At 36.4% G+C, this 12766-nt stretch overlaps 1 protein-coding gene across 1 annotated transcript in view; it reads left to right on the forward strand.

Moving 5' to 3' along the window:
* LOC110162295 (sorbin and SH3 domain-containing protein 1) overlaps positions 1 to 12766 on the forward strand; it is a 125880-nt gene that overhangs the window by 34745 nt on the left and 78369 nt on the right. The window contains 7 exon segments of the mRNA XM_055162595.1: positions 5571 to 5613; positions 6227 to 6310; positions 6776 to 6886; positions 8658 to 8770; positions 10079 to 10199; positions 11078 to 11107; positions 12562 to 12704. Coding sequence (XP_055018570.1) covers positions 6277 to 6310; positions 6776 to 6886; positions 8658 to 8770; positions 10079 to 10199; positions 11078 to 11107; positions 12562 to 12704 — 552 coding nt within the window. The 5' untranslated portion in view covers positions 5571 to 5613; positions 6227 to 6276.

The following is a 12766-nucleotide window of genomic DNA, read 5'->3' on the forward strand; positions in this document are numbered from 1 at the left end:
GATGGTGAATAAATCTGTGAACTTTCTGATGCTCGGGGATGTGAGGAGCGAGTTTTAAAAGCCCTTTCTGCTCCTTCTGCTCCCCGGGGGGACATTTGGCCGTTGTCCCATTTTCCTACATCCATTTTAGGCCCCGGACTCTGCTCATGTTGAGAGGAGGGGGGCCATGGGTGAGGAAGGAGAGCATGGGTGAATAGGGTTGTGAAAAGGATGAAAAATCAGATGCTTATCAAAACTTAAACAGCTATCAAAACTCATTTGTACAAGTATCAATACTCAGAAAGTCATCACATAAGTTTTAGGATAATCTTGAGCTTTATCTTTATCAGAGGCAAATGTTAACAGAAACTTTTGTTTTGTTGTGTTACATTTTAGTGGTACTACACAACAACAACAACAACAACAACAAGTGTATTTATTATTGTGGTATTTATTGTAGAATACAATAAAGTACAGTCAAAAGTTTGGACACATCTTTTTCTCACTCATCTGCTTCTTATATTCAAATCGTCAAAGTATCCACCCTTTGCTTTGCCCACAGCGTTACAAACACTTAGCCAGGCCGGCGCCACCTAGTGCCTCCACTCAATTTCATTTCTCTCCAGAGACTAGGTCAGGAATCAGAATACACTAGACGGTTTGCAAGAAGTTGTAGACCATGCGCCAGCCAATCAGCAAAGAGCTGCGAAATCGGCAATTTCTTGGACACCACTGAGCGTTCTGGCACATTACATACGTCTCGACCAAATAGCAGTGATTGGTTAAATAAAAAGGTACCCGCTTACTGTTGAGCGAACAAATCCTAATGCTGTTTCCATGAAGTGAAATCGGCTGATGAATCAAGCTAACAAACCTTTGGCTTTCTCTCCATGTTTTTTCTTGCCTTGTTAGGGTCAAGAAATGCAAACCAGAGTTCACAGCAAAGGGAGGCTGTTTTTAAATGCATAGTTTTGGTGCCGTCAGTGAGAATCTGCAATGAATTTACAATGTAAATAGTCATGGAAATAAAGAAGAAAAGTAAATGAAAAAGTGTGTCCAAACTTTTGATTGGCAGTGAGGCTGTAGTTGTATGCAGGAGAAGTTTAAAGACCATCATTAGGATCACCAAAGACATTGTTATAGTGTTGTCCATTCCGGTCTAGTCCAGTTCAAGCTTCCATTGTAGGGAGTATTATACCTATGATAATGTTGGTCTAGACAGCAAGGACAGAGCTGACTACAATTCCCTTATCAGTATTGATTTAAAGTCTGTATCGAGTCCATTCTGTCGATACAAGTTTGGTATCGTGGTAACTTGTGAAGAGGGGTGGGTATAGTTATGTGGGGGGCTGAGGGTCATGTGTGAGCTCCAGTGTTCCAGGTTTTAGGTCATTTACTGACAAAACATAAACAAACAGCTCCAACACATTGAGCACAAAACTTTTAATACAAACCATGATCATAATCAAGACAGATTATAAATGGATTTGGTGAAAGATTACATTTCCCATGACTCCTGTAAACTGGAAACTCTAAATAATTGCTTTGGGGAAAGTGTGTGGAAGTACTCTGTATACTTTGAAAGGTCAGTGCATTTTCCAAATACTGTAAATAACCATAAACACCAAACGCTAGGCTACTTTTTCCTTTTAATCTTACTTCAATATGAAAAATTATACTCTGTTGAAGAAAAAAAACATGTACTGTAAGACAAAATGGTATTGGACACACTTGCACAATAGCATTCCACAAGTGTTTACAATATGATATGTGTTTACAGAATGTTTTAGGAATTCAGCATGTTCATTTTATTATAGGCAGCAGCAGACAATCCCCAAAGCCAAAAGTCTTGTGTCCTTCACTGGGGTATTTTGTATGCAAACCCCCTTAAAAGTCTTATATTACACAAAATTGTCTCTTATAATGTTGTTACCTTTTCAATAACACACCTGCACTGGAAAAAAAACAATATCTAGGTAAGTTAAAATGATTCAAATTAAGAATGTTTTACCTTATTTGAGTAGATTCAACTTTGCAACTAAAATTATCTACCAACTGAATAAGTGTTGTTTTTTTTTTTTTATATTCAAGCAACATTAGATTTTTTCCCCTCATTTTAAGTGCAAAAATTGTTGTTTTTCTTATTTTAAGTGTGGCAATTTGTATTTTAAGTACACAAATTTTATTCCACTCAAATCATGATAAAACCTTCTTAATTCAAGCCATTTTAACTTGACTAGATTTTGTTTTTTGCATTGTGGAGTTGTGTTTTTGTCATGTCATTTTGTTTGTTTTTGTCATGAGGAAACAACATTATAACATAAATCAGATAATGTAATACGGGCGCTCATATATATATATATTAAAAAGTGAATATTTCCACCTATAAGTGTACTTTCATAATTAATAATTTTGTAAGTAATTTTCTTGTTGGGTTCATCACATCTTTACCTGATATCTGATATATTCAATGTAGAAAAATGTTACTTACTTTGCTTATTTTTGTTTCCAATTGGATCTATAAAGTATTAAAACCGCTTCAGCTTGTTTCACCATTTGTTTATCACACATTTTTGTTGAGTTTTATTGAGGTTTTTGGAGTTTGAAGCCTAAATTACTTGATCAAATACCATACTATATTTCCTTCATTTGAGGAAAGTATAAATAACAAATAAGAAGAACCACACCAGAAGATGAATACATATTTTTGGTTTGTTATTGAGGTACTTCCCATTAACCATGATCTAACAAAAGCTCATCCCGTAAAATGGTATCACTGAATATTCATGCTTGTTCCATATCCTAGATTCAGACAGAGCCTCATTTAGATCTTGTGGTGATCGTGACTCAATTGTGCCATAGTTGCTCTGCTGTTGTAAAGGAAGCCTCTCTAAATCTGTGACAGAGCCCGGAGCACAGAGGGGGGCGCTGGGGTCTGCTCCTCTGATGCTGCTCTCATGAACATGTGTTTGTCCCACACAGACCACCCCGGAACAGACGAGGTCAAAGCAGGACAAACTTTATAGAGAATCTTCATCTTATGTCATCTTTGCTCTTCTTGTAAAATCGTCTCATGGTGCTCAGACAAAGAGACCTCCCAGTGATCAGAATTAACAAGACTGTGTGAGTGACAGATAGACATAGCAAGTGAGTGACCTATTGCTATGAAGTATGAAAGCAGATGACTTTACTTACCACTTTAAGGCAATATAAATAGTAGGTTTACATGAATCATCATCATAATAAAATCAAAATCATGTTATAGCTCAAGGAAAATCTTTATTTATTTTTTTTATATTTGTAACAATATATAAAATATCGTGATATTGTGTCATCAAAGTTCTCACAATAATATCGTGGACCATCACAATTAGGGCTTGGTATCATTCAGAAGTTGCCGATACGATACATACCTCGATACACAGACTACGATACAATACATATCTCGATACAGTGAGCTTACGATTCGATACGATTCAGTACGATATATTTCAAATCCATTCGATACAGTTCAATAAAAAATAATGGCTAAATCATGGCTGAGATACTAAAAATCTTTGTTAAACCACTTCTTGTGCGATTTTAATGTGACACGCATCCATTTTATCATTCAATCATCATTTCATCAAAACAGTGAAAATGTCAGGTATGTTGCATAAACGAGTTATTTTCTTCTGAACAAGCAACAAAACTGTGGCGCTGTAATATTGATACAGCAGCCCCTGAGATCAGTGCTGTATCATCACATAAAACAATATGATATATCAATATTTCAAATGTTTTTGCACACCCCTAATCACAATATATTGAATTACAAGTCTCTTTGCTTAAATTAAGAGTTAAGGTGCAACAATTGCTAAAAAAAAAGACAGAGGGAACTACATAGACCATGATCCTTTGTTCTATTTCAGTACAAACTACATGAAAAAATAACAGGAAGGAAAAAGTTGCATATTCACAGTTTTGTTTGCCTCCATGAAATATCGCAATAAATATCGTACCATGAGATGTATATTGTGAAAATATTTTACTGAGAGATTTGGATATTGTTACATCCCTAATCATGAGCCTCCCCACCATATCGTGAGCTTTTCCACGATATTGTATCGTGAGACTTGGATATTGTTATACCCCTAATTTTTTGTCAATGTATATTAATATGTGAAAGTATTTAGTACAAAACACAGACTATTTCATTGATGCCATGTGAATTATAAAAAGTAAGATTTACGTAGGACATATCTTTGTTTTCTTCTTCGTAGGTGTTTTTTGTAAAGAAATTATGAATGAAAGAATAGTGCACAAAATGGTAGTGATCCTCGGTGTCTGAAAAGTTCATTTAAATCAATATGTATACATTAATTATATGGTTTTGCTGTATTGCCTGCTCCTTCAGTCAGCTATTTCCCCTTGTATCTCATCCACACAGCTGCTTGTCCAGTGGTGTCATGGGAACCAACTAATATTTGACCTCATTTGATTTATATTGGACAAACTTCTGCATCACCAAAGTGTCAAATCCATTTAGCACTATTCAGAAAATGCCTCTGGACACTGCAGGTTGTATCTAAGTGTAAGTATGTCCCACAGACTGAACCTGATCACCTCTGGATCAGGTTTCATTGTAACTCAATCACAAGTCCACAGTTTCACTATAGCTACTGTAAGTGGAGTGGGGCTTTATTACTGTCAGCTCTATTGAATTGTCTGTGGCTAAACAGCTTTTTGCAGAAGTTATGACCTTAAATATTGTTTGTGCATTTGGCAGATGAGTGTTCGAGGGGTGATATTAATTCTCATATACTGAGAACACATCATTAGAAGGCTATTTTGGCTTTTTAATTTTAGGATCTGGCAACCCAAATTGAGGAGCTGCTTTCTGGTTTGATATTTTGAAGCAACACAAATGTAAACATAAACACGTTATGTTGAAGGTTTTGTAATTGTGAATAAATCGACATGACAATTGTTATTGCTAAAATATGTTTACTTCATATCATACTTCACTACCGGTCAAGAGTTTTAGAACACCACTCTTTTTCCCATTTTTTACTGTTTATTGTTGACCAAAACGTATTCTAAACTTTTGATTGATGAAAGTGTCCACCTTTCGCAGATATAACAGCTGAACACACTCATCGCTCGTTCTTTTTACAATATAAATTAAATATTCTTCAGAAAGTTCTTCCTAAGTTTGTTGCAGAAGTTCCCATAAATGTGTCGCACTTGTAGGTTTCTTGGCTTTCACTCTTCTGTCTCGTTCATCCCAAACCAGCTCTATGGAGTTTAAGTCTGGAGACTGTGCTGGACACTCCATGTGTTCAAGTTTACCATCTTGTTCTTTTTTCCTGATGTAGTTTTGGCAGAGCTTGGACTTGTGTTTTGTTGTCTCTTATCTTTTTTTAACCTCTGGCTGTTCAGTACTTACCTTTGTACCATTTCAAGCTATTCATTGGACTTGAATTGCAATAAATAACTGGAAAAATGAGGGTGTTCTAAAACTTTTGACCGGTAGTGTACATACTACATACTATATATGAAAGGCCTGCAGAAAGGTCCCTCTTTTAATCCTTTATTTGGTCTTTTCACAGAGCTCTCCAGTAGAGGGCAGCGCCAGACCAAAGAGAGCTCCAAGTAAGTCCAGGAAACCTATATATTTTCCATTTTTCTTTGTAAACATTTCATTTGCATAGTCTCATTCTTTTTAATTCCATTTATTCTTTCACAACATCCATCATTGTTCCTTCAGGCCTCCAGCTCCTAACTCTGTCCATCCTCATCACTCACAAAGAGAACCATCTTCGCCTCTGCCTCCTGTCTTTGCTTCAGTGACTCTGTGTGTAAAACTTAACTTTAATCTTGCTGTTTTGCCTTCATATATTTACAAAGTCCGATTATATTTATTCTAACCATCAAATGAAGATACTTGAGTACTCTGGTTTCTTCAGGAATTGAAAGACAACTAACAATCATTTCAATATTTCAGCATTTCTGAACTGTACTGCAATTTTGAAACTAGGTAGTCAAACTTCAGTAGACTGTAAATTTGTGATTTCTCATAAATGTCACAATTCTTTGTTGGTATTCAGTCGATATTTGCTACAATTGCCAACATTAGTGGATGGCATTTATGATTTGTGGTGCCCTTTTATACAATGACTAAACCATTTCTCACCCTCCTCCTCTTCTCTCCTCTCTCTTCCCCTCTTTCCATCTCTTTCTCCCTCTTTTCTCCTCTCTCCTCAAGCCCCTGGTCCGAGGTCAGTGTGTGAGGTGAAGATCACTCCTCTGTCCAGGATGAAGGGCTCTCCTGACCTGCTCCCTCCCTCAGGTGACTTAAGTCTAAGCCTCATCAATGTTTGACGAGGGGAGCCACGGGACATCCCAAACTCCACCTCCACACGTCCCATATACACACACACACAAAAGGGTGCAGCTAGACTTCATGTATTAGCAATAGGCTGTCAATTATAGTGAATACCATGTAAGGATGATCCGGGTCTTACAAGGAACATCATGTTTTACACACCCATTAGTTTAAGTATATTAAATCAAAAATGCTGTAATCTGTCATCTGCAAAGACTTAAATGTGTGTAAAAGCATTTGATTCATGAATCACTCCAACAGCAATATTTATTTAGTCACAATTTCTCTAAATGTGGCCAAAGTGAATAAACCATCAATAATAGCTATTCAAATGTATGAAGTTTTTGGCACTAGCACAAAAAAGCCACAAATTTATGTGAAAAAATAAAATCTTACTTCCTTTCACATTGTTTCGTTTGATTGTTTCAGAGCTGGACCCGAGCCGAGTGTGTAAGGGGAAGGGTGTGGTGACTCTGAGGGCCACACTGGTGCACATTGATGATGAGGCCAGTGACCAGGCCAACAAACTCACAGACACAGGTGAGGGAGAAACTACAGGTACATATGTAAATACTAGGGATGTAACCGAAATATCGTGATATCGTATTGTCAGAGTTCTTACACAATAATATTGTGGACCATCACAATATATTGAATTACAAGTCTCTTTACTTTAAATTAAGAGTTATGGTGCAGCAATAACTAAAACAAGACTGAGAGAACTACATAGACCATGATCCTATGCACCATTTCAGTGTAGACTGCATGAAGAAATAACAATTCTAAGCACTTTTAAGACTTTTTTTTTTTTTTTATCAAGTCTTGTCAAGACATTTTAAAAGGAAAAAGTAGCATATTAACAGTTTTGTTAGCTCCACAAAATATCACAATAAATATCGTGCCAAGAGATTTGGATATTGTTACATCCTTAATCGTGAGCTTCTCCACCATATTGTGAATTTTTCCACAATATTGCAATAAATATCGTACTGTGAGGTTCATACCGTGATGATATTGTATCATGACACTTAGATATCGTTACACACCTAGTAAATACAGCCTAGTAAAATTATGTTTCCAGCATAATGGCATTTATTTATTATTTATTTATTGAAAAACACGCTTTATTGCTGCGAGTGGGCTCACCTCTCCACAGATCTGGCCTGTAACTGGGGCTAGTGGAGTCACCTGCTTGTCTGTATGACAATGGATATGTTTTGATATGTTTTGATATGTTATGTTTTTATACCATACTGTGGAACATCCAGGCAAAGCAACAACATTAACATGGAGACAAGCAGGACGCATACACATATTCCCATCCAAAAAGTTGCATATTGCTCTTTTAATTTGACAGTTTATTGTTTCATTGCAGACATCATCATCAGGCATCTATAGGCCAATATTATTGAATACAAAAATGGAAATTAATAATGAATAATGTTAAGCTGCAGATTTTTTATTGTAAAACAGTGAGCTCTCAGGTTTAGTCAGTAATAAAAATGATCAGGTCTAACATTTTTGCACTTATATTTTGGTGATTTTATGGCAAAGTGCAATGTTGTCAACCTGGCTGTTGTCTGGGAGTAAGACATCATCACAATCTACAATCTGAAAACCATCAATACTGCAAAAAACACCATGCAGAAAACCGTATATATTTACATAATTCCTCTCAAGAAGCCATAACTCTGCAAACACTCTGAACTGTCAGTCATATGTATACAGCTGAGTGGGAAACAGACACTGAGCTGTCGAATCTGCTCTGGGGGTATAAATATTTATCAGTTGTATCGCGGCCTTTGCTTGGACTTTACTCAGACACATTCCTCTGCTGCTCGTCTGACTTATGTCCCATCACACTCTTATATAACGTGTTTTCAATCATATGGCGACAAAATGTGATTGCTCATATTTTCAAGCCCGTGTCAAAGCCATCTTTTGTTGGTACGTCCCACACTGGATTTCCGAGCAGGGAGGGAGGCCTCATAGCTTCACTGTGGTGCTACTTGTTGCCTCCAGCGCATTGCCAATGGGTTTTAATTGTGCGACAGAAATGCCATCGGAACAAACCGCTCTTAGAACTGACTCAATAGTCTCTTTGTTTTCCCCACAAAGTTCAAATATTGTGAGGGGGAATCGGTGCCTATTTCCTCGTAGATAACAAGCATGAAAACCACCAAGCAAAGCATCAGCTGCGTGACTATTAGCTGGTTTGTTGTCATTCGTTTATCTCTCTATTAGTGCAGGCTGCAGTGTCGCTATCTTTATTTTGGATGCCAAAGTGAGCACTTGTTTTGGACTCTTGCAGGGGCCTGGACAGGGCAGATTAATGGAGATGAGGCTAAAACGGGATTGGCTGAAGGAGGCGTCAACAACAGCTCAGCAGATTTACAGACAGTCACCAGCCTACAGCAGTGCCAGGTACGTGGGCTTACACTTGTGTCTGCAACGAGGATATCAGGTTATTTTGTATGTAATTACTATTATAGCTAAGACAAATAAGTAGGTTTAGTGCAGATTATTATTAATTAATTATTATAAGCTACTTTGTTAATAATACAGTACTGGTCTATAAACTCCTATTATTTATTCCATGTGGTTAAATGCATGAATATCAGTTTAGAGTTGCAAATCTAGCCTGTTTTCTATCAACAAGCAAATGTTTATATGATGAATACATTATTTGTTTATAATTTTATGCACATATCTATATTTTTGAATAATTAATAAAATAATAACTAAAATTCAAGTACTGCTCTACTTTGTTCACTTATGCGTTCTATGTTAGAGTATTATTGCCTCAAATCCCTTTTCACGAGTGCATTTTAATTGATACTTCGCGGACTGCATCATCTGGGTGTGTTCTACATGTATCTTATTCAGCAGGTTACCATGGTGACGCAATGCACATATTTGCAAAGACAGACAAAAAAAGTTTTAGGGTTGTCGGAAAACTCAAGAAAAAATGCAATATGGATTTAACCAACAAACTGTCAGGAGGCTGTGATCAATAAGAGCGTTCATGATCCTGTTTAGGTTTTAATATTCAAAAGAAAAGATAAGAGTAAATGACTGAAAAACTACTGGCTAATGCTTTCTAGATTGTGACTAATTTTATGTGTGAGAAACTTGTTTAAGCGCCCAAATCATCTCTGTATGTGAAAGTATTTAGAACAAAACCCAATAGTCTGCAATAGGATGACCACATGAACCTTGGTTGTCCTGCAAACTATTTCATTGATGCCATATGAATTATAAAAAGTAAGATTTACATAGGAAATATCTTCGTTTTGTTTTGCTTTTGTTTGTTTGTTGTTTTGTTGCTAAGAAATTATTAAATTAAAGAATAATGCACAAAATTGTAGTGCTCTTGGGTGTCTGAAAAGTTCATTTAAATCTGTATATATACATCTTATACATCTCTTACTGGTCAGATTGTGATAAAATAAAACTTGAGTAACAGATTCTAGTAGTAGTTGAGCATACCCATAGAGGATTCCTTTTAATGAAATACAAAAACACATGTGATTATAGTACAATATGGTTCAATAGTTTGAAAGCTATTTGCATCTCATTTTTGAGAAGTAAAGAGTAATTTTATAATTTAATACACTTTACATAACCTCGCACATAAGCAGGAATGTCTACAATTGTTGAAGTGCTTTGTTATAAATGTCCCTTTTCCCTTTTCGTTTCCACCCAAAGGTCAGTTCTCCAGACAGTGTGAAGGAAAACCAGGCCCCTCTCTCAGACTATCACAGCTCAGGTCACTCTGGTCATTCGGGGTATTCTGGGTACCCCTGCACCAGTGCCGTCAACCCCACCATCGTCCTGCTGCAGCACAACAGAGGTACTTCCCATCTCTGATACTCACCTCCTCTGATACTGGCACCTCGGGTACTGAGAGTAAAGAGCTGTAGAGATGTCTAGGGCTGTCCAAAATATTGAAATTAGATCCTCAATACTTGTTGTACTGAAACTAGGAACTAATTTGCACAAGACCACATGGTATCATAAAGAAAGTACTATTATATTGTGTAAAATATCAAGCCTGTCAAAATTGAGTTTGAAATTTTAGCTTTGTGACAACACTAGAAATATCATTACTTTAACTTTTTAAACTGCTTTGAGTAAAATATATTTGTAAATCAGTTTTTGTGTTCCCTATTAATTTAAAAGAATGAAAATGCAGATTTCACATTAATAATAATAAAGTGAACTGAATGTGTTATGAAGATAAGGACATCTATTTTGTTCCGATGTTGGGAGGGTGGTCCAGATGCCCAGAAATCTTTCCTGAATCACTGAAGAGTTTCTTAAAATTGTTGGGTCAGAGTCAGGAAATCTCCTGTACTAACTTGGCATACACAGATTTCTTCCAGGTGCCAGTATCAGTGAGGTTGTTCATGTGTACTGGGCTGTGGTTTTTAGCACACTCAAATCAGATTATTAAATTTTTTTAGCTTAGTTTATTAAAATAATCGAGAAAATGATCTGATTTCTTTCTGATCATGGTCCTTCTGATTATTCACATCAAATTGCATGTCCTTTGTCATTTTAAAGAGCTAGAAATCAGATATTAATTTGATTTTAGTGAGTTTTTAACTGAAGCCCTTTACTGTGTTCGATCCTGTGTGTGTGCTGTGAATCTTTTCTATGTGATTTGAACCCTTCACTCACTGTTTTGCTCGTCCCTGTCACACTACTGTCTCCTGTCTCTCACCACAGAACAGCAAAGGCACCTCTATCACTCAGAAGGTACGCAGAAGCCATTTTTCAGATATTTAGTTGTAAATTTTAAGCTTAAATATCGGCTATAAATGTGTATGATGTAACTGATAGACTCAAATATGCAGAACTAAATGAACCAATAGCTCCAATTATGACTGTAAATGACAAACTCTGACAAAACTTGCATTAGATTAATTTAGTAATGAATGCTTGTAAGAATAAATCTGCATGTATTTTAAAATAACTATGTGTAAATAGGTGTGAAATGTAAAGTGCTTGTAATAATTTCATGTGGCAAAAAAAAAAAATCATGAATATTTTTTGTCCAGTGTCAAAAATGATTTTTGTGAGCTTATGCCTTTCTATAATGTTTTTACCTCCTCAAAAACATACATCTCAAACGTGTGAATGAAACAAAACACAAGTCGAAGTAAGTCAGATGAAGAGCAGAGGTAGAGGGCTTCACTGGGTCATAAAAAAGTCAAAAATAGCAGTGCAGGTTCTCTATGAGGGTTAAACTGGAAATATTAACAAAATCTAGCCGTTACTAAAAAATATAAAAGTGGGCAAGGTACAAATTCAAGGCACACCGACTGAATATATTAAAAGTGCTTTATTGCATGGAGGGACACCAAAGCGTTTTGAAAAGCAAGATATCTTCATCGGGGCATAAGCGTGGAAATGGACACACAGATGTTGTTAAATACAATTACAAAATAATCACATGACAAGATCACATGAGTATAGGAAGAAGAAACAAAAAAGGTTGGCCAACCAGGAGGAAAGTATAGGTGATGGGAAGACCCACAAAACAGCAGCAAGACACATATGGATGTTGTAGATAGATAGGTGTGTCCATCACATATGCATAGCTATCAAATATATAAAAATATATAAATGGAATAGGATACACCGGACCACAGATTAAAACTCAACTCAACAAAACATTTAAAAGTTTTATAAGGTTCAGAAGAACATGGAATAATCCAAATCGTCATTTAGGCCCGGATGTTGTTTGACCTTTAATGTTGTAATCCGAAGTTTCTTCTTCTTCTTGTGTGGGACCATTGGCAGAGTCTATTGCCCTCTCTGATGTTTAAAGGGACTACCTTGCTCACTTTTATACTTTTTAGTAAGGGCTGCATTTTGTTAATACAACTCCAAGTATGTTTTTGATGAGGAAACAACTTCATAATAGAGATCAGAAAATAGTGTAATATTGGGTCCTTTTAATCTAAGTTTTGAGTATAATATTTTTTCACTGGTGGTTGGATAATTGCATGAGATGGCTTCCATAATTGAGGAAAATCTGATAAAAGGCATGCATGTTATTTCTGAATTTATCACATGTGGGTTTTTTTATGTCAAAGTCTTGCTTAAATTCATGTATGATGTCACATAAATTCTTAATTTCACAGCAAAATATTATATAATCACAAAGGGAAGTAGAATATTAATAAATGTTTTGTATTCTGTGACAGAGCCGACCCCAGAGAGAGACAAGAGTCCAGACAGTGGCAGAGTTTCAGTCAGTCCTGTCCAGGAGATGGATGGGAAGAGGCTGCGACTGTCCCTGCACTCCCCCGTCCTGACCCCCGTCAACAGACCCATTGTCCCTGTACGGGTAAGACACACCTCCAGCTCAACGCCCCACGGTTTTACAATGAAGACTGTTTTACTTCTGTT

This window comes from Boleophthalmus pectinirostris, unplaced genomic scaffold, assembly GCF_026225935.1.
Source record: "Boleophthalmus pectinirostris isolate CB_2022bp ecotype Guang Dong unplaced genomic scaffold, ASM2622593v1 HiC_scaffold_5, whole genome shotgun sequence".
Taxonomy (NCBI): domain Eukaryota; kingdom Metazoa; phylum Chordata; class Actinopteri; order Gobiiformes; family Gobiidae; genus Boleophthalmus; species Boleophthalmus pectinirostris.